At 38.9% G+C, this 23241-nt stretch overlaps 1 protein-coding gene across 3 annotated transcripts in view; it reads left to right on the top strand.

Annotated features, from left to right (window-relative positions):
• The window catches only part of RELN (reelin), a 305906-nt gene that overhangs the window by 129657 nt on the left and 153008 nt on the right, over positions 1-23241 (top strand). For all 3 annotated transcript variants that reach the window (XM_049814133.1, XM_049814132.1, XM_049814135.1), the window contains exons 5-8: positions 5222-5254; positions 6904-6982; positions 15137-15233; positions 20600-20651. In XM_049814133.1, coding sequence (XP_049670090.1) covers positions 5222-5254; positions 6904-6982; positions 15137-15233; positions 20600-20651 — 261 coding nt within the window. The remainder of the gene's footprint in view (positions 1-5221; positions 5255-6903; positions 6983-15136; positions 15234-20599; positions 20652-23241) is intronic.

The raw sequence follows: 23241 nt of genomic DNA, 5'->3' as shown, positions 1-23241 counted from the left end.
AGCTGAAATGTCACACAACCCTGCCTACCTTTACCACACCAAGTGGTGCTAAAGGGTTAAGAAGGCCATTTCCCTGGTACACTATGTAACTTTTGACCAGTAGCACTGTTCTTTGGAATAAGGACCATACTGGGAGGTTCGTGAGTGTGTAATTTAGTTCTGACTGACTAGAGGAGAACAGAATAGTAAAACCTAAGAGATGGAAAAGATGAAGGATGTTGTTCCCTCCTAGTGCAAAATCATTCCTTTCAGCATAGTTCCTAGAATTTTATACAGTCTCATGCTCAATGCCACAAATTACAGGATTGGGACTTCTTTCTTAAGAAACCAGTCTACAGTCTGACAGATGTCTCCATATGAAAGTAAATCCTGAGAATTAGCCCAGACTCTTTTATTTGATCACTTTTGCCTGAATGTTTGTAGCAGACCTTTTAGGTGTGTTTTGTACCTTGTAAAATTTAAGAACACTGAAAAACAAATGCAAAACAGATTGCAGGCTCTCAGGCTTGACCAGAGCAGTATTTTACAGAACAGAAGACTGAAGTTTAGAGCTGACGTATTGTTCCTTGGTTTATGTGTCAGTGAGAATAATGCAGCCCTCGGGCAACACACTGTCTCTTGGGGGATGTTCAGCCTCTATCATTCAATAGTAACTTTGTTTACCAGTAGAGCAAAAGTATTGGCAGGAGTCTAAATAAAAGCATTCATTTCCTTCCTCGTCTTCATCTGGCTGCTAATGACAGGGAGATTGGACTTTTTTATAATCTGCAAAATAGAATATACCTCTCTCCACATCTCCTTTGTGATGAATTGATCAACAGCTAATGGCTGCTGGCTGTTGAACCCTGAGCACAGTGTTTGTCTGGGAGCATTTGAGCATTTGCATTTCTGTAATTAATTTTTCCTTTATATTTTTTAAAAAAAGTTCAGGGTTCTGAGAGAACAAAAAAAGAAAAAAAAAAAAAGTCTGTTTTCCAGTGAGCTTTAAGAATATTTTCTTATGCTGTATTCCCTCTCTATCCCGGTACACAGGCTTGACCCCACAGATCTATGGAATATGGGTGTCAATAGTACAAACTGATGTTGCTGGAAAATGTGCTTAATTTGCATTATGCTAGCTCTTTTTATCTGGAGACTAGTTTTGCTTAACAGTCAACCATTACCATGTTTAATGATTTTGGTTCTTATTTTTCCATTGACATCAGAACCATCGCCAAATCTTTTTTCCCTCCTCATATTCCAGCTCCTCTATGTGAAGATGACATTCCCTTCCCACTTCTCTCCTATTTCCCTCCCTTCCAGTTTAACCAAAACAGGGCATATTTTTCTATTGGCTTAACCTTTCAGTAGCCTTACTTCATCCACAGAAAATGTTAACCTTTTACTCCAAAAGATGCCTTCACTCTCCCTCATCTCATTGACACAGAGACCCACAATGACCCCATTGACTTTTGAATTCCCCATTAATTTCTTCAGGATTCTCACAGTTTGACTGTGGCCTTTCTGTCTCTGAATCACTTTGTATTGTGTACTTCCTTCTGTGCTTTTCCTTACCAAAGGGATTGCCTTGTTTTACAAGGCACGCACCCTACATTTCCTTACATTTTCTCATATTGTATTTGCTCATGCCTCTTAGATTGTGAACTCTGTTGAGCTCCATTTCCATTCTTTGCTTAGTACAATTCGTCTCTTGTAAAGCTCTGTATATACCCAGGGTGCTAGTTAAAAATCAAATAATAAATTCATTTACTTTACTTTTTTAAAAAGGTACAACATTCTCCTTCAATCTAAGATGCATTTTGGAGCCACACAAATACTGACCCTAAATTTAAAACCACCCAACCATGTGCCTAAGGAAAATCTAAAAAAGTGAATCATGGTTTAAAATACAAACAATAATGGCCTTTTTTTCCCCCCTCTCAATCTGAAGTATTGTATAATTCTTTTTATACTGTAAATGTTTTATATCTTTGCACTGTATAGCTACTCTGCACCATATAATTTTTTTTAGCTTTGTCATGTTACATGAGGAAACTCCATTTGACTTCAGCCACACTGTATGGCCTACTGTACAATCCATATTGTTTTAAAATAAGTAGTTCTATAAATTGATAAAAAAGGCAGATCTGAAAATATTTTAACACTGCTACAATTGGTTTTGTGTGATGTTCTGAATTTCTATTATTTTGGGGACCTTAACTACAACACTTGAAGATCAACACAGTGGTGTTTTGCAATGAAATATAAAATGTAATACGGAAATTATTCATAGTGAGATAAAAGTCTAGGTTTATCGCTTATTAAGTGGTACCTTCACAGTCTTTTGTCATACTCAGCCCTGGAATTTGAATTACAAATCAGATGAAGGAATACCTGAGGCAAAAATGCTTGGGCTCTCAGATCCTGTAAAGATTTGGGAACCATCACCCCCCCTCAACATAAAGTCTTTGTTTGTAAGAACAACCTTTTGTCCAACATTAAGTGTCTGCTTAATTTCCACCTTTAGTTTTTTAAATGAGTGAACAGTAGCACTAGTATGCATCTGCAAAATTTCCTTCATTTCAGTCTATTGGTAAGCAGTTTTGGTTTGCAATATGCTATGCATATAATTGAAGAACTGTTTTAGGAAAAATTCTCAGATCTGGATTTTGTATTCTTTAAACATATAAACAGCTAGTTATATTTTTTAAAAATGCTGAAGTCAAAGGATTTTGCAAATGTAAAGATTCCAAGTTTGTGCTATACCTGTGCCTTTTGGCCGAATGCTGAAATTTTGCATAATAACTTCAGGAAGTATTATTAGTGACTGTGTGTATTCTGGGCTGGGCTGCCTTCCACAGAAAGCATCTTCCAAAAAGCAATGCCAAGCGACCTGGGATGAACGACAATCAAGTCTTTCATTTTCATTTTGAGGTCTGAACTGCTCTTGTTGGAAAGGAAGGTCTCTTTCGATGGAGTTACTCTCAAAGGCTAATGAAATTTGCTTGGCCAACTAATGAGATGGCCTGACATGACCATCCTCCTCACAGATGAGCATTAGCAGAGTGGGCTTCAGCCACACCTGTGTTTGCAATGGATCATCCCTTAGTAATGATCTGGAACTAATGAAAAGGGGTAATACAGAGCATCAGAGACAGCGGTCTTGTTTTAAGCTTAACATCTTAACATCTTACAATACCAGGAGCATTTCAAATCCCATGCCATAATGTACTTCTTTTCCTACAGGCAAAATCCAAGCAGCTTGCATTGCTCAATCTGGGAAATAATTCAGTTAATCCAGTTTAATCCATTTTTTCTGTGCAAATAGTTTTTAAAAGTTTTCTAGAGAAATTTATACATGCCTCCATTAAGAACAATGCCTGGGACTGCAAGGAAAAAATGCAGTCTTCTCCTGTGTAGTGTCCACCAGTGCATCCCAGTTTTATCCTGGAAGCAGCACCAAGCTTAATGTGCAATTGGCATTGTATTGCTCCAGATTTTGTACTGTCATGATGAGAGGTCTTGGCCATTGCTAGAGTCATTATTGACATTTCTACTGGGGAAGACAAGATAGCATGGATAAGTTGCTTGTATAAAAAAATGGAGCAAGTTAGCTGCATAAAGAAAGAAAGATTTCATATTTCTGCATGTCTGTAATTTCTCTTCAGCATCAGACTCTTAAGAATGCCTTTGCTCTTCTCTGCAGTAAAGCTTTCAGTAGTTCTGTGGTTGTTTTCAGCATTGTGTACATATATATATATATATTTATATAAGGTTACTGCATGGAGTAAAACCTGTCAGTCTTCCAAGCTGTAAGTCAGTTAAATCAAAGGTTTCTGTCTAAGCTAAAGCCAGACTGCTTGTCATCCTTTTCTAGTCTGCAGATACCTTGGTTGTTTGTTGCTCAGGCTTCTTAATCACCAACTTCCCCATGAAATGTTGCAATTTCATTACAATATGTCATGCCTCCATGCAAACCCAGTGTTTAAGGAGAAAGCAGGAAGAGAAAAACAAAATTCTTGAGATTTGTGTTGGTCTTTCTATTCAAATGACTATGTGTGAGGGCTTTACACAGATTGCTGCATTCATTTTTATGTTTATTTTTAATCTATTTTTAATTTGTCAGATGTTATGACAGAAATTGCAGTACTTCAGTAATTTTTTGCAAATATGCTGAACAAATCAGGAGTAGTGGTACAATTTAGGTCAGTGCCCAAGAAGAAACACAGAATCATCAAAAGAAGCCTGGCTTCAAAAATTCTCTTTTTTTGGTGTTCAATTTACCAAGTACAAAATACAGCTAGAAATACAGCTGCGTGGGTGAGGTACGGAGTGGCAAAAGAGGTAGCTGCTCCCCAGGAGCTTGCTTATTGCACCCTCTTTGCCTCTGTGAAAGAGGTGTAAGTTGCTTTGGATTTAAGATCAGGCAAGGCTATGGATGTAGTAGCTACCATGGAGTATCTAGCACACTCGGTTGTAACCACCTTCTAGCCTTCCCCATATTTTTTTATGTAGCTGTGCCCTTTGAGATACATTCTGTTTTCATTTGTGTGATGTTACACTGAGACTCCTCTTGCAATGTATTAGGAGAAGACTACTTAATAAAGTTTTATCATTTCACACATATGCTGGCCATGCGGTGTGTCACTACGATATTAGCTGTTTCTATGAAGACAGAGACCTACTGGGGAATTGATTCAGCAATGCAAGTAAAAATGTGCTTTCAAATAAGTGTTTGATTCAATGATTTGCAGAGTCAATCTGTTACTTGTTGCACTAGGAATACTAGGATTTTTTTCTCCCAACAATATACCCAGTAAAATGTTGTCCAGTGCAGTATAAACGGTCAAAGTGCGGCATCTCTGCCTCGCCTAGACTATTTCTTTTGTTGAGACTAATTCCCACTTTCTTTGTCAATCATTGAATTACTGAATCTTAATCCAAATTATTTCTAATAATCTCTCATAGTCCTAGACTAGAAGTGATCTTTCTTACCTTTCTATACAAGCATTTCTGTCTTTCATTTATTATTGATGCTTATTTTAATTAGAGAATTTTTTTTCCTGTTATATTTTTATAACTTTCAGTATGTATCACATTTTTCATAATTGAACTGTCAGGATAGTTGACTAAAGAGAACATTTACTGTACAATTTGTTTTATGCTGAATCAATTTTTAATGCTGCAGTTAAGCCCTGATCATAGAAGATATTCATGCATTGTGTGTCTTTGTTCTCTGCAGCCCCGACAGAAGCTCCCTTACATCCTCACCTAGGTAGGTGATTTGTCATTCTTATTACTAAAACTCAGAATCACTAACTTTATTATAATAAACAATCTGTAAGGTCATATGAAACTAGCTCTGGGGAATTCAAATAAAAATGAGACTCATAAAATTAATTGAATTATGTCTAATTCTGATTAGTTGTTTTTTCGTTGTGATTTTTATTGCTGTTTATTTATTGCATTTGAACACTTGCAGTGCAAGTATATGATACTGCAGAAGCTTTTCTTCTTAGCTATGTATTAGAGCATCTGTTTGCATGAGGACCAGGACTGGAGCACCTCTCCTATGAAGACAGGCTGAGAGAGTTGGGGAAGTTCAGCCTGCAGAAGAGAAGGCTCCGGGGAGACCTTATAGCAGCCTTCCAGTACTTAAAGGGGGCCTACAGGAAAGATGGGGAGGGACTCTTTAACAGGGAGCGTACTGAAAGGACAAGGGGTAATGGCTTTAAAGTGAAAGAGGGTAGATTTAGACTAGATATAAGGAAGAAGTTCTTCACTGTGAGGGTGGTGAGGCACTGGCACAGGTTGCCCAGAGAGGACGTAGATGCCCCATCCCTGGCAGTGTTCAAGGCCAGGTTGGATGGGGCTTTGAGCAACCTGGTCTAGTGGAAGGTGTCCCTGCCCATGGCAGGGGGGTTGGAACTCGATGACCTTTAAGGTCCCTTCCAATCCAAACCATTCCATGATTCTATGACCCGTAACCCCTAGTGTGGGACAGCACCGTTACACCAGTGCTGGGTCACTGGGAGGAAGGTTTTGTCCCAGTGCACCTCCAAGGTGCACCCAGGAGCAGGGCACTGCCTCTCCTGCTCTCCAAGCAGGGCACGGAGCACACAGCAGAGGTCCAGCCCTGCACCAACCCGTGTGTTGCAATTTGATTAGTTCAGGACAGATTCTGGCATCCTTGCTCCTTTTGAATAGTAGGTGACAGTTACTTCATTCATTTAATGGAAGTGTATGTAGAGAAGGGTCTGTCTAATACAAATACAGGTGCCAAAGTTTTGGGATTTGGGGGTTTTTTTTTGGTCATTATATGTAAATGATACAGTAAATCTAGGGGAAAATTGAAGTCCGAAGCTTGCAGACAGATGGTTAGAAGCATTTGCGTAACGTAACTCACAGTTTATATCCTTAAATGAGCTGACCTTTACTGCCAGCTTCACTGACAGCAGCAGAGAAATTCCAATGAGCTAATGGATTTTTGCTTATGAGTTTTCAGAATGAGCCCCCTGACTGTTAGAACTGTAGTACGTTCACTGGGACATCTCATCCCTCCTTGTGCCAGTGTTTCCAAACTCTGGATTTGGAGGGATTTTTTTTCTGAACTTTCAGAACAACCAACAATTTGGAACAAAAGTTCTTAAAACATTTAGTACGTACTTGATGACTGCATCTTTTTATAGCCATCACAGTTTGGTGATAAATTGGGGTACTGATTAATTTTATTGTGGTACTATGATCCAGAGTGAGCAAAAAAACCTGTAACTGAGAAAACCATGCTTTTGTGACTAGCATACTTTAAAAACCTGATTTTCTCATTTTACAATGTGTTGCTTTAGCTCTAGGTAAGACAACACTTAGAAAGCACTGGACAATTACACTGGATTTTTTTCATATAGTGTTTTCTTTTCTTTGTAGCTGAAATGCACAGTGACAGCATTATCCTACGAGATGACTTTGACTCTTACCATCAGCAAGAACTGAATCCCACCATGTGGTGAGTTTCAGACTTCTGCTTTCCTTTATACATATTGGAGCAAACTACAACATTTTGGTTATTATAGTGAAGTATTTGTATTATATTAATTCATACATACCTCAGCTCACATTGGTGTAAGCTTATGTGTGTCTTAACTCCACTGGTACCTAAATACACTAGTTTATCAATTAATTGATTAATGTGTGACTGAGAAATTCTAAGCCCATTGAAGTGAGTGATGAATTCTCACTGACTTCAAATTTTGAATTAATCCAAAAATATAAAGAAGGACTAGAGCTGAGCTCAGTGAATGTTTTTGTATGAAGATTCTAATTTCTTGAAAGCATAACTTTTCATGGAAAAGTTGATGAATTTCAATAATTAAACTTCGTTTTTTCTTTTTTATTTATTTATTTATTTCATGTTCATGTAGTACATGTTTCTGGTGAAGCTAACTACAGTAAAGATTCCTTCTAAACTGAAATCAAATGTTTCCAAATCATTCAAAAGAAAAAAATAACTGGAAATAAATACCTCCATCTAAATTTCAGCTGCTGAAAATATTTAAGGTTGATTTTTTATTTTTTATCTTTTTTTGTGGAAGGCAAATTTTTCCAAAACTTTTGTATTGTATAGGAAGGAAAATCCATCCCTTCCCAGCTCTATAGAGCAACTCCCAATTGCTAGGATTTTTTCGTTCGTCGAGATTCCTGAGTAAGGTCATTCATATTATCACAGCCTGTGTCTGAAACAGCAAGCACAGATTGTTATCATTCTTTAACCAGTAGATGCTGTTGGAGAATCTCGGGACTCCACGTGCATAGTAAGACAAGTACAATTTAGGACAGGTCAGGCAGAAGCTTTATTAACTATGATCATAGCGAGAGAGCACTCAGCATCTCCCCCTCTGCTCTCCTGTTCTCTGCCAAGTGATTGCAGAGACCCAACCCATACACAGTTGCAGAAAACAAGGAAAGAGGTGAGGAAAACCAATCATTTCAATGTTCATAAAGCCAGTACCCATCCCTGGGAGGGATGGACTCTAAGTCGCTGCCACAGTTCTAAGGACTCCAACAGTAAATAATAGGACAATATGGAGAGATGGCTGTCGGCAGAACCTGGCACACCCAGTATTATCTTAGCTCAGAAGTGGGGAGTTGGAAACAATTGCACTGTTAGCTTTTAGTCAAAAGGAATGTTCTTTTAGCAAAGATAACTCTTAGCCAGACCTCTCAATCTTAAATATTAATAATTTTACCACCACAATGATCATAGTGATAGAGTACCAATTCATATGATATATGTACGTATGACACAAAAGAGGAAGTTATAGGTCTTTTATAGTACGAAACTGATTCTGTTATCTATAGTGAACATAGCTACTGGTTGTACTATACCCAGATAAACACCTCTATCGGTCTTAACATTTATCAGTCGTCTTATTGGAAGTTTTGAATGTTGGAGTCTCCTTTTTTGATATGAGATTGTTACTGAGTTTTCTATTCCTTCCAATCCTATTTCATAAATAAAACTAATTTTATTTATTTAATTCATACAAGACACAGAAATATTTTACTGAGTTAGTTTATCTTGTTCAAATAAATTCTTGACAGGCATTTTAGCACTTACCTTCATTTGTTAGTTAAGAATGTACACGCTCTGTGAAATCTGATTTAATGTTCCTTTTTAATAAGGCCTGTCACAGTTTTCCATCTGTGTAGGTCTTTCACAGTTTCACCATCTTAGGTAAAAAGATTGTGCTTTATGGAATTGTATGGATATTTTTCTTTTGCACATACTTATTGTAGTACTTTTTAATATGTACCTACTATTTTTCCTCCTTTTGTATCATCTCTTAAAAAGTTTTTCTGGACAGATGCATTAAGGACCTGGAATACTATATTATAAAAAACCCTCTTTCTTTATGGGAATTAATAGATCAAGGACTCTTAATGGGTTACAGAATAGCTGCCAAGGTAGATAGCGTTAGCAGCAGTGTGTTAAATGGACTTGAGTGGAGAGAAATGAGATGAGGCATTATTTCCCTGCAGATGTCTCATAACTCACAGAGGGCCTGTCTGTTGGGAGCCTTCATAATTTATTTTTCCATTGCTCTCTTATCTTTAAATTCGTCGTTGCTTTATAGAAGTCTCAACAGAGAAATTTCAGACTAAAAGAGCCCCCAGTCTCCTGCTCCTGTTGTCCCCAAGATTTGGGTTTGGTCCCTCTGGAATAACCTTGATCCACCTTGGTTGGTGGGTCAGTGCAGAGAGGTGTGAGCTGGGAGAGAGGGTCCCAAAACTCAACACAATCCTGAGACAGATTTTCCTATAATAACATCAGAAAGCCAACATCTTCAGCAATACTAACAGAAGTGGAGCACAAATAAAAGCAAGCTGTAATGAGGTGTCATGAGCTTTTCTGCATAAAGGACTCCTACAGTAGCTCTGCCTCCAGTGAAGACCCTCTTAGTGGCAGAAAGCTCATTCTCATTTGATTGTCTAGTGGGACTTAAATCAGGGATTATGAACAGTTTACACCATCCACCCTAAAATTGCATTTTTTTCCCCTGGCAGCCGCTAAAATCCCATCTTTACCACAAACAATTGTGGTAACTGCTAGACCAGTATTTCCAGCCCTGCTCAGTCCCTGGTCTGCTACGCTTGGAGTGCGCGGTAGCAACTGCCTTGTGTGCGCCAGTACTCCAGCAGTGCTGTGTCACCAGGGGCCAGGTAGACTAAGCCACTCTAATAATTTCTGAAAACATTAGTTGTGTAAAGATGAAAAGAGGAATATTTGTACTTTTCTATGATCTTTTATTCCCAAATCCTACATAACACTGGCTTGGATGTGATTAATATTGTCCCACTCCTCCTGATCCCCTTTCTGGCACGTGCAGCTCTGGCAGAAACGTACAGTCCAAGTGCACAAGCAACGCATTTTATAGCTTCTGTGTGCGTCTAATTTTATGAGTCCCAGCAGAGCCTGTGTGTCACTCCATCGCTGGGAGAGGCCTCATATCAAATATCTATTTTGCACAAGGGCACTGTATGATTTCAAGAGTGCCTGTTTTTTATGAATTTCTGCTCTTTCAAATGCATCAAGACACATCCTAACCAGCAGCCATCTGTTTCTTTGGAGGCTCAGGAGCAGGGAAGGAGTGGCTATGAGTGTTTCTGGAGATGCAAGGGGAGAGGAAAGGGAAGGCTGGGATGGGGCTCTTTATAAACAGAAAAATCACAGCATCTGGGAATGGGTTGCTGACCTAAATCACAGTTTGCTGATTGAAAGAAAACAGGATAAACTGCTAAAGTGGGAAAGGACAAGGAGACAAGGAAGCAGCAGAAGAGGACACATAAGGAGAAGGAAGCAGGGAGGATTTCTGTGCTGGGAATGCAGGAATAAGAGCATGTCTCATCGCTCTCATTTTCTTGGGACACTACCACCATGAGGATTTTCTTGCGTGGTGTGTTCAACTGATTTTTATATTCTTTTCTTCCAGCATGCAATCATGTCAGAATATGATTATTTCCAAAGTCTCCAATCCGTAGGCACAAGCCTGCTTACTTAAGCAAAGATTTCCTCATTTCTTGGATCTCATTTGCCACCAACTTTACAAAGAACTCTCTGGCTTGTGAAACAAGTGTGCTCCACACATTCATAAATGCCCAATATATTTTAGGTCTAACATGTATTAGCTGTGGAAGTTAAGGTAGGTAAGTGACACCCACTCCACGGTAAATGTAGCACCGATGGCCATACTAAGCAGTTCACAGATGACTTGTGGAACTAATTAGACAGTAACGTTTAGTGCATTTTTCAATAAAAAGTCTAATAGTGCACGTGATTGGTGGTACATGAGACTTGCTGAAAACTGGCAGGATTGTTTTAGTTCAGAAAGCTTAGGAACCATGAAAGTAATTGACTTCCTCTGTAGGGAAAGGGAACCTGCACCATGTACTACTTGCCAGGGAAGGGCCAGGGAATGGCTGGATGAAAAGAGGACCAATATGGGTAGTATCTGTAAGACTGTCTAGGTTATTGAGCACCTGTTTCTGTGACTATCTTGCCTCCACGTAACCTCATAAAATTGCACAGGAGAGTATAAAAAAGGTGCTACATAAGAACTAAAACAGGCCAAGCAAGAACAAATCTAGAAAAAAATATTGTGTTTACTCCTACGATAAATAATTTGATGTTGAGACAAAAAGGGGGGGGGGAAAGAAGATGCGTGAATTAGTAAAGAAGAGATGCTGGCATTAATGTATGTTTTTGTATAAAACAGTTTTAACAGTAGGGTTGTAGAGAACATGAGATTCAGTATGTTTAAAAAAGAAAGTCTCTGTACAGAAGCTTGTTTCTGGCTAAACTCTCCTTCCCAATTTGATGCCATGTTTCATCTCAAAGCCTATCAGCACTCCAAACAGCAATCACTTACAGAAGACATATCCTTAAAAAATGATATAAAGAAAAGCTGAGCATGTAAAAATCAATCAGTAAGAAAGAGGTTCCATCACTTCTTCATGGCATATGAGAAATGAAGAGGTATAGTAGTATTTCCAGTGGCAAAGAGGTGGAGGAAAGCTTTGTGACAGGAGAGAGAAGTCCTAAAGTGGTTTCCAAATTGCACTAAAACTGTGGGATTAAACTTCAGAAAGATTTATGTTTAAAAATTTCTTGGCAGCTTGAGATGTTTATCTTCTTTATAGTCCAGACATCACAAAAGACATCAGTCAATATAATGTCCACAAACTCAGGTATTGTAGAGGGAAACGAGATGACAAATAGAGATGAGGAAACAGCAGATGTTTCCCCTTCAGCAAAGTGAAGAACAATAGCAGAGAGAGGTAGGACTCTCTAAGCCAGAGATGAGAGTGATGGCAGGTCTGCAGAGAAGACATCTAGATGAATATGACACATGTCAGCAGTGGCAGCGAGTACCAGCTGTGAAGAGAAAGCTGAAGTGATTTTAACATGCTAAGATTTTAGACCAGGCAGGTGAGAAGGATAATGTAAAAAGCTGCACCCAGCCAAGGCAATTAACTGTCTCCTGTTTGTATAAATGGAAAAGAAATTAACCTTCCTGTCTACACCAGGAGAGGAGCAAATTGGATCGTTTCTAAACATGCAATACTATGACGATCATCTAAGGAACAGCAGATCAATTATCTTAATCTTCATGCATTCCTGTCAAGCTAGTGAGCAATTTATTGTCAGAGATTTCAATTATTCACCACATCTCATTTCAAAGAGAGCACAAAGGTTTGAATCAGGATTACCAACAGCCATCCAATTTTTTATGGGAGGCATCATTCTAGAAAAGACGAGTGATGATGAAACAGCTGTATTAAGAAGGACAGTGTTTCTGGATTTCCAGACAGTATTTTGTAGACCACATTACAGTAGTAGAATAGAAGAACAGCTGAATCACTTTGTATTCATTGAAATATAAGAATTACAAAATTAAAATATCTCTTGGATTATGTGGCTTGACCTTTCACAAGGAACTAAGTGGCCCCTACCTAGTACTCATAGGCAAAGTTTTCCTGCCATATCTGTCTCTCCCTGCACATATCAGGAGTTCAGTCTGATGTTCCACTACAAAACTCCAAAATATAGGGGCAGATAATGAAAATAATGCTCATAAACAGCCAGAATCATACAGAATTCCAGGTATTCTTCTAGTTCCTGTCCCTTTGTTCTTCAGTTATCAGAGTTTAGGGATCAGGTGAAATTTAGATAATGACAAAACACATCCTCCATGAACTCTGTTTCTGTACTTTCTCTTAAAGTACAATTTCATTCACTCACATGCTCTTTTCTTGCCTTATATTGAGAAATAAAATTATGGGCTGACTGTGGCTTCTATAAGTAAGTATTAACTCATTGAAGTGTATGGGAACTACATTACTTCATTAGAGGATTTAGTTTTGCTGCTTAAATTCAAAATCCTAAATGCTATGAGAGTGAGATGCTGAATGACTTTATTGACATGCTCGTACAGGTACATAACTCAAGGATTTTTTACATCTGACTTTGTTTCGGGAAGTGGAGCTGAAACTGACCTTTAATAAAATCTCAGAATAAAGGAGGGATTTGGAAAGTGAGAACAAGGCATTTATCTTTGACTTCTGTAATGGACTTGGGCATAAGAAAGCCAGTCCTGTGCTGAATTCACCCAGGACCAACTGAAGAGACCCGAAATAACAAGTGCAATCAATTATTCACCACATCTATGCATCTGAAAACATAACATCTCTCGCTCAGCAGATCTTAGCACTCACAGACCTGCAGGGTATTATATGCAGCCCAGAGTTAACCCATTCTGCCAAAAGTTACACACACTTTGCTGCCCCAGGAAGCCAGGGGAGTGGTGAGGAGCCCCAGTCTGCTGCAGGAGTAGACCATGAGGTAGCTCCACTTAGTTAAACACATACTTTAAAGATTAATTTAAACATTATTTCTAATCACTACCTGGGTTCACAGAAGTCCATCCTCCCTCTCTTGCTCAGACCTTTTGCATGCGTGGCCCGTGGAGGGAAGAGCTGTCCCAGCCCCATGGGGTAGCTGACAATACCACCAGCCTCTTCCTCACAGTGCATCTGGAGATTTCATTTGCCCTGTTCGGGACCATGGTGGGCTGATGATTTTCAGATACTCAGGAATAGAAAAATCCTGCTCCAAGCAGTTTACAGAAAGACTTGCAGAGGTTTAACACGACACTTATTAATGGAAAAACAAAAAAGCAACATAAATTAGGAAAAGAGGTAAAAAAACCTCAAGGAAATTTGTACAGGAATCAACTATACATTGATAGTATGTATCAATATCTATGATCAACTATGATCATTGAAAGCTCTATCACATATGTTGACAGCAAGTCCCTATCTCCTTGGGATTTGTTCCTTTCCATCTGATTTCCTGTAAGATCTGCTATCCAGAAATTAGCTGGAGAATGAAAAGACAAGAAGACCAAACCTTTGCATGCTACTAAACTACATCTGGGTTGTGTATATGGGAATGTGTATTTTGGTGACATTGTACATCAGAAAGGGTGGCCAAGTCTGAGGCACTCTGTGTGAGGGAAGCCAAAGAAAAAACTGCCTAAACACCCCTTACATAAGTCCATTGCACTTAAAGCTCTAAAAATACCAGTTATCAAAGTACAGACAAAAATCAGCAAGAAATAAAAAGGTTTGGAGTGAGTTCACCCTTACTTACAATGGAGTTGCTTGGGGAGCAAATGTTTGCCTGTAGGTTTGGTGTTAAAGCTGAGCTTTGGATGCCTGAAAGCAATGTTGGCCAGCCCTGTCACAGGCAGTTTGTCAGGAGCTGGGCGCATCTCCAAAATTTTTTTAAAATCTGCTGCTCATGCCAAGAACCAATACCCTGATACTCAAAGATGAGCGAGAGGGCCCTTTACCTCTGCTCTACATTCAGGCTGCCCACGAAGTCCTTCATATTAAATTAAGAAATATTAGGAGAGGTGCAATTAGTTGGCTCAGCAGCACTTACCAGCCTCTCTGAGTTTTTCTTCATACTTTTTTCCCCTAAAAGGTGAGCAGAGCAGCAACTCTCTGTTACTAGGAATATGAGATATGACAAATACAAACAGAAAGCAGCAGCAAGACCTGTGTTACAGCAGCTGGGCTGTAGGAGCCTCTTGGTGCCCAGTTTTGGGTAGTGTCTGCAGCCTCAAGCCTGCCATTTGGGGTAAATAACCCTGTGGGCTGGAAGGGGACTGGCCCTAACCCCTTTTCCTGACCTGTTCTGTATGGTAACTCCGCGATGGTGGGTTTACAAATGCTGTATCAAAAGTGCAGTAAAGATTTTGGAAGAAGAGTAACTTCAGCATAAATTATACATGTAAGAGTTCACTTGGTTTCCCATGGTGTGGTGTTTTGCAGTCAACGAGCAGGGACACTCCTTTTTGGAGGGGGGACAGTTTGCAGAGAGCAAGTACTTATTTGCAAGGGCCTTTCTCAAGAGGTAGCTCTAGTACATCATACATAGAGTTGCTCAATGTTTATGTTCAGCACCATGATAACAAAACAGTCCAATTCGTCTGACCACCAAGATACAACGGTCTTATTTTACAGTTTACAAGCCCAATGCTGTCTCAAACATATGGTTTCTGATTTCCATTTTGAACATGGTGTGTTCTTCCTGCAGGTCTGAATGCAGTAACTGTGAGGTAGGAGAGCAGTGCGGTGTGATAATGCACGGCAACGCCGTTACTTTCTGCGAGCCATATGGTCCCAGAGAACTGGTAAGTGAAGCTTATCTGCCGGGACTGGGACTGAGGCTATGAATTGAGTCTGCATCAGCTGCAGAGATGTTTGTGTGCTTTGAAAGTGTGTTGTTCAGCAGAGAGGCTCTTAGGCAAGGTGATAGGGCCATAGGAGAGCACCCCAGGAACACCCCAGTGTTTTAAACTATAGATGCTAACCAAAGGTTATTGCAATAGCTTGCAAAGGAAAGTCTCTTGATCCGGTGTGCATCCAAGTTATTTAAAGTATCTATAAAATACTGGAAAGGCAAGGAAATAGAACTGTGTTGTCAAACTGACATCATTGTCTTTTTGTTTCCAACAATGAAATAGAGACAAGGTTCATTTTTCTCCTCTTATTTTATTAGCTGTGCCCTGTTTTTTCTTGTTGCTGTTGACAAATGTTAATTTGGTTGTAAAACATCACTTGTGAACAATGCATCCTACAGACTTCAGTGCAGCCTGGAGCAAGCACCTGCCAGTCTCAGGAAAGTGTATGTAACAAACTGAGTCATGATGAAGGGGACAGAATTCATTTCTTTGGGGGGTAGTTTGGTCATGAAATTGCTGTAAGAAACAACATAGTGCAATTTGCGTTAACTTGTGATCATATGGGTGTGGAAAATGAATAGAAAGATATATATCCAATGCCCACATGCTAACACTGGGGAGCTAGCTGCAATGATGTACATAAAATGGGAGTTTTGGAAAGAACTGAGAAATTGAAAGGCCAGCTCAATGCCTGTGTAATTCAAAGTTAATTTTCATGTTTTCAACAGTCTTCTGAGCGAAGGGAGAGGCTGATTAGAGCTATTTGAAGAGCATACATGGAAGTGAGCCATAAAACAGAAGTGCTTTTGGCCAGGCATCTTCTCTTCATTTCAGACACTGACAATCCTTCTAACAGGGTTAATTTTACATCCTTAACTGAGACCAGAATTCCATAAATGTAATGCAGATATTGCTAGTGTAGTGACTGAAAGTCATAAACATATATAAAACTAATTTAGAGGCTTTACGGATAAAGGAGAATTTCAGTCATTTCCCTCACAACCATCTCCAGCCGGGGAATCTTGACAGGGATGCTAAATTGCTTCTCTGCTACTTTGAGTCCTATTTGAATGTACTATGCTTCATTAGCTGCCTTGAGAAGAGATGCATTGTTTTATGTCCTGTGCAAAAATGAAGTCACACCACTGGGATATTTTTCCCAATTTTTAAACTCATTTTTAGTTGTAGTATTGAGCATAGGTAGCACTCCTTGAAAAACAATCTATTTATGACATTTAGCAAGCCCAGGGTCCCAGCTCTGAGAGTTTTGAAATGTTATTAATTAGCTGTCTTCTCCCTGCTGATATGTAATTTAGACTATCCTTAGTAATCATGAATTGGCTCCAAAATTCAGTGTTGGACTGTATTACCATGTGGTAATATAGCACTACCATGGCATCAGGAACTTGAAAAAATTTATTATGATGCCAAAGTGGTGTGATTAAATAATCAGCTGAAAAAATCATTATGCTTATAAACAGTTAGCAGCCTAATAATGAAAGTGTTTATAAATATTATGGCAGTGTTGCAGAAAAATCAAATCCTTCTGAAGGAACATGCTAATGGCTTCACATTTTGGATGAGCACAGGACGGTGTTCATGCCAGAGGTCTGAGATAGTTTTATTTTTGAGTATGGACATAGGTTTAAAGTCCTATTTTCTTAGAACCAACTTGTTTCTGATTTGTAGTCATGTTTCAGCGATTTCATGACATATCTTTTCCTGTCACAAATTTTAAAACCTGTTTCATTTCTCCAATTATTTTGTATTTTTATTCTATCAATCACCCTTACTATTTGAATCCTATTCTGTCCCTGCTTGAAATGGCTCTTGAAATCTCTGTTTCTGTTCATGACTCCTAGTGCCACATTATTGCTTTAAAATACTTAGTCAAGAAGAGTTGAATTTGCAAAATACATTATATCAACAGCTGTGACAGCTGCTGGTTTGCTTCCTTGATGTCCGTCTCTTCTCCTGACTCCCAGCAGCCACCTGTTACTGTAGGCAGAGGGGTTTTTTCATACCAACTTTCTATGTCTGTTGGTGAGAATTTACCACTGGCAAAATCCTGGAAAGATGTATAGCATCAGAGATGTTGCAAGTGAAGGAAAATAGCTACTGAAGGTTCCCTACCAGCCTCTCTGCACTGCCTGAACTCAGTAGTCCTTTGCAGAACTTTGCAGAAAGTTTTTAGTAAGTCTAATGCTTTTCTCTTAAGCATTACTGAAATGATTCACAACATAGTCTCTTTTAAGTCTACATGAATGCCTCTTCTGTGATAACTGATACATTTAATTTCTTGGTGATATGAGCCACTGAACACTGAAAAAGGGTTTCATTTTCAAATTAGAACTTGCACAACATAATTAATTGAATGTAAACTAATGTAATAGGTACTCATAACTCAAGTCAGAAAGTACTTTATTATTTGGCATGATAGGTGTGATACCTAATACTGAACTGATCCTTAAAAAATGGACTTAAATGGGGATGTGACTATTTTTTAAAGGAGTTTTGCAAATGCAGCTTCCCTATTTTTGTTTAAGGACTAAAATTACCTGTTAGGAATATTCCAAAGAGAGGAAAACTGTATTTTAAGTAAACATACACTCATACAGATGGTGCCAAAGTGCCAAATTTTCAGGCAGTTTTAAAAGTTGCTGTTTGAGATGATTGTGAAGCCGTGGGAATCTGTCCTGCTGAATCTGTCTTAGTTCACAGAGCATTAATAGCTGTGATAAATTTCTTAAATTTCCATGCACCCTCCTAAAGCACATGTAGTCTTGTTATCAGCTAATCTTCAGTGCATTTCAGCGAAGAACCCATTCTTTAATATTTATGAGAAGTTCCTCTCCATATGTAATATGTATGTAGAAAAGAAAAAACCCACACCAAAACCCCATGCCAACTCATGCAGGTCTCCATCCATTATTTTCAAAGGCATCATTTCATGAATATGTCAACTAGGTGCATGCCAGCACTGGAAGAAGTCCGGTCCCTTTTGCTTTTCTGTATCACCACCTGTCCCATCCCACCAGGGGGAGAGGTGGTATTCATATGAACATTGGTGGGCAGCATGGCAAACCACACCAGAAAATTAATCCAGGTTAAAACTGACTTGCAAACAGAAAAAGACTATTAGTTTAACAGAAGTCGCTATTCAAGCTGATTTAACATGTAGCTACCCAAAAGTTGATGTTAGTACATGGAATGGAATGGAGGGAGCTGTCACCTAGAATCTGTTAATCATATACATTTGAATATACATTCTGAATATACATTTGCAAAGATGAAAATTCTTTTGAAAGTCTCCAAAGACAGAAAAGCCAAGCAATACATGTGACTGAGAGATAACATTTGTTCTGTGACAGTGAGTCCTAAATAACAGTCAGAAGACATCTGCATTTAGGACTAGCTTTTGTTCAGTGTCATGCAATGATGCACAGGGCAATAAGGGACTTCAGTCGTGAGAGAGATCTCTCTCAGCAGTTTTGATGTTTATCTGCGTAGTAGATAATTAAAGAGCGCAGGAATACCTGATAATGGAAGAATCTCTGCTTTCACTGTGTGACTCGGAAATTATGCAGAAATTGTACTGTTCATCATTACAAAATGCTGACAAAATTGCCTTTGTAGTACTGCCATAGTTAATGGGTGCTTGAAAGAATGTAGCATCTTCCAAGTCATTGAGTCTAATCTTTACTTGGGTGCTGGGTTTTTTAAAAGATGACAGTTTAGTGTCCATGAGCTCAAATGTTCATCTATACTTTGCAGATTACAACTTTTTTTCATTCTTATCTACTGTTCAGTTTCCTCTACACCACTCATACAAGCAAAGAAGGAGGATCATTCAAGTCCTCCGGGTGCTCTGCCTGGAGCTGCCTCCACACAGATTGCCAGCTGAGCTCTTGTAGGCAAAGCCTGCTAGCCCCAGGACCTTACTTCTGGGGCTGAATTTGCTCAGAAGTTTGACTTCTCTGTGGCATATTCACGATATAACGTGGTGCATGGATGCAGATCACAAGGAGCACATCCGATGGAAGATTCTGTTTCTGCTTTCATGGGAAATTACATGAATTACTGGTGTGTAGGGTCTGACATAGGAGGACAACTCCAAGGTCTTGAAATCTAGGATGCAGGTATCACTGGCAACAATATCAGGTTAATTTATTTAAGGTGTTTGCTGTCCCTGTTCTACCAGTTAGATGACTTCTTTTATGACCGTGTAAACTTACTGTCTGGCCAGGTCATGCCGTTTTTCTCTTTTGATCTAAAGTTGCCATTGTCTTTCAGCTTGTACATTGTTCCTTCAATGTAGCCTCTAAATTCTGCTTATAATGATAAATTATATCTTTGCTGGGTCTTTTGCTAGTGAATTAGCCAAACTTTGAGTCTCCTCTTTTTGGGGTGACCCTCCAGTTGGTCTTTCTGCTTGCTAAACATTGCAATGATTTTTCAGCTCTTTGACAAAATAATTAGATCAGGCAGTGGTTTTAAGCAGTGCTTCTGCCTTGCTTGTTGTGTAGCAATATCCTTAAGTCCAACTTTCAAAAGGAATTGAAAATAAATAGGTGTCCTTCACAACACTCTAGTGCTTCTTATAGTATTTTCAGGAAAACAGTCCTAATTTGAACTACTAAAATGTGGGGGCATTGAAAGAAGGGAGAAAGAAAGGCCTCAAAGAAGGGTAGTGTGCTAAATAGGGAGTGAGCTGCTTGGTGTTTTCTGCTTGTTTCTATGTCTTGGTTGGATGTCAACAGTGCGTAGATGCCACTACAATATTTCATTGTATATATTACGCAGTATCGCCAAGGTTTTTTTTGTTTTGCTGTTGAAGACAGGTTCTGTTATTCCCACTTAATATTTAGTTTTATTATTTTAGGTTTACTTAATGTTATTTTTGTTATTTATTTATGGTAATTTTTGTTCTTGTTCTGGGCTGGGAGAAGTTAAAACCATACTGTATATACAGATTTATGCTAAGCTGACCATAAACCACAGGGTTCATTTTTTCAATCTTCTAAATACTGGGTCAAGCACCAGTGTTTCACGTAAACGTGCTTGCTTTGTAGGCATTAATATGATGAAAGAAAAAAATTTCCAGCTTTGACATATGATGAGACATCAATAATCAAAATGACATAACAGAAATGTCCACAATCACTCAACCTGAAAAGGGTTGGCAGTGAATAGTTTTATCCACTGGAGATCTAGGTATCCAGAGAGTTTCCATGCTTTCAGAGAAGAACAAGTGATGAATGTATTGTTTTGGTGATCTAACACAACCTCTCTGCTATTTGCTTTTCTTCCTGTAGACCACCACTGGCCTTAACACAACTACTGCATCCGTCCTTCAATTTTCCCTTGGTAAGTTTAGCTTACTCTTTCACCTGAGAAAGTGTAAAAAGTCATTTCTGCAAAGGAAGATGGCCCTCAGGTTCAGGTTTACCTTTCTGGTTGATGTTCCACTTGACATGAGGGATTAAAAAATCTTTTAACAACTGCAGCACATTCATTCATCTCCTAATCTAGAGCTCCTAATCTAAACTTTGAAAAGGAGAAACTCCAGTGGATACTCTGATGACGAGAGGCATAGTCATGTCTGGGTTTGGTTTTTTTTCGGATAACCTTATAATCTCTTGCTCTTTCTCTGAAGTATGATTACTGTTTCTAAAAAATGAACTTTTTTAACACTTAAGACCCTTGCTATGTTCCAAGTTATGGGTGGGTAGAGCTGTTTTTAACACATCTGTACAAACAGAATAGGTTCATATTGTTGTTCATATTATCAACAGCGTGGTTATACACTGTATTACTTAGAATACCTGCTGTAAGTTATTGCACATTTTCACTGTGTAGCTGTGGCTATAAATTATGGCAGAAGTTGTGGCTTGGGCTGAGGGCAAATTGTGAACACATTTGATTTGTTAACTCATATCTCAGTCTTCAAAATATGAAGGAAAAATGTTTTTATGGTATGAATGGTTCAATAAAAAAGCAAGCAGGAAGTGTAGCCTGCTTCCTCTGTGGGCCCCTGGATATGTGTTTCCAAATCATATTCCTATTTTTAAAAAAGTAATTCTCCAAAAGTATCTCAGCAGATGTGTGATTAAATTCTGGAAATCTCAGCTGGATCTAAGAGCTATCAGGTAGCTTGAGAAGCAGCTTGATTTTTTTTAATGGATTGGAAGTCAAAATCCTAGAAGGCTCAGAAATATGTCATTTAAATTTGTTTTTGTCTGAAGTTGTTCATTTGACTATTGAGGTCATCATTACCTGTCACCCTGCAATTGACTGCAATGTTAGTAGTTCTAAGGATTGGTATCTATCCTTTTATTTTGAATTACTGTTTTAAAAAAACCAGAAGAATGTATCCACTCCTAAACTGAATTATTGCATAAATATTGGGCACCTACAGTGAAAACCAGTCTGGAGCTACCCTGCAGTTTCATTCAGCCAGTGAAAGGGGAGCAGCTCACTTGATCTGTTAGGACGTATCGCTCACCTGCAGAAGCCTGCTCGCCCGCCCTTGGCTGTGCCCTAGGATAGGTGAATTTTATTATACTGCAGCTTTGCGATGATGGAGGAATTTTGTTTTTCAGGAAAATTTACAAAAATCTTCTATGGATTATTCTTACAGTGGCCCAGCGTGTAAGCTGAATGGATTGGTAGGTAAATGTTTGCTGTCACAGCTCGTTGGCTGGTGTTTGCTGCAGGTGAACTGCAGAAAGGTGCAGGCTCCCATAAGTTCCAAAATTAGACTTAAGATTTCATTAGTAGCCTTTGAACCTATCAGCTGGGGGAGGTCAAATAAAAAAAGGGTAAGAACAGGCTGAGTAGGAAGTACCCTATATGACTAGATTGTCATGAATGTATGGTAAGAACACCTTAACGTGTACCAGTAGGAACCAGTAAAATCCCCAGTATGATGGAGCAGGAGGGGGTGAATGCACATCTGAGTAAATCAAATTTCAGCCTGAAGTTCAAAATGTATCACATTTCCCTATGTGCCTGTGTTGAGCTTGAAATACAGTGCAGATTGGCTTTGTAACTGATAAAAACTGGCATGAGTCAAGGGACTGCTGCTGACCTCAGCAATACTTGCCTTTAAACTCATAAATCTAAACTAGGCATTTGCCAGTTTCCAGCTTGTTCCCAAATGTCTGATTTAATCATAACCCTATTTAGGAATTCATCCAAGGGAATTGCCAGGTTTTTTGAAGAATATTTAACGCTTTCTATCGAACATGGAATAGCTTAAGCTGTAATCTTCAGGGGGTATCTTTATATTAAATTCGTCACATAGCTTTGGCCACATTAAAGTGCATACCCTTTGATTTCTCTCACCACTAATTATCAGATGGAATTTTGTATTTGTAGGTATGTAGGTAGATGAGGACTGGGAAATGAAGCAAAAAAAAATGGTCCTGAGTTCACCATAAATCCCAGATCCTTTTAAACTGTGTGGTCAGGAAGGGTAATACCCTAGTGAATTTTTCATTAGTTGATATTCTGTGTAGTTTCCTTCATGTACCACCTATTTGGTAGTCTTGCCCTTTAAAGGGCAACAGGGTTGAAAAGGTGCACTTAAGATGAAGGGTTAATTAGGATGAAAAGGTAATTAGTAAGGCCTATTCAGCACATGGGACAATATTAATGTGCAGTATCCTTTCCAAATGCAAGCAACTTTTCTGCCACTCAGCATTCACTTGGAGCTGGTGGCATTGCCTTTTGGTCCAGGGCTGGGATGATGTTTACATTCATGCACTCTCTGCCCAAGTGTGCAGAAAATTTCAGTGACTTCAGATGTCTTAATCATCCATGACTACATTTCTCCAAGACCAAATGCTGACATGTGAAAGACAAAGTCTAGCAGTTTCCTTAATGTTCAGTGGGATTGTTAACTGAGTTATTTAAAAGAAATGCCTTTGGGCTCTCTCAGGCCAGAACATCTAAT

This window comes from Accipiter gentilis, chromosome 11, assembly GCF_929443795.1.
Source record: "Accipiter gentilis chromosome 11, bAccGen1.1, whole genome shotgun sequence".
Taxonomy (NCBI): domain Eukaryota; kingdom Metazoa; phylum Chordata; class Aves; order Accipitriformes; family Accipitridae; genus Astur; species Astur gentilis.
The sequence above is the reverse complement of the archived record's forward strand: the minus strand, read 5'-3'. Positions and strand labels throughout refer to the sequence as shown.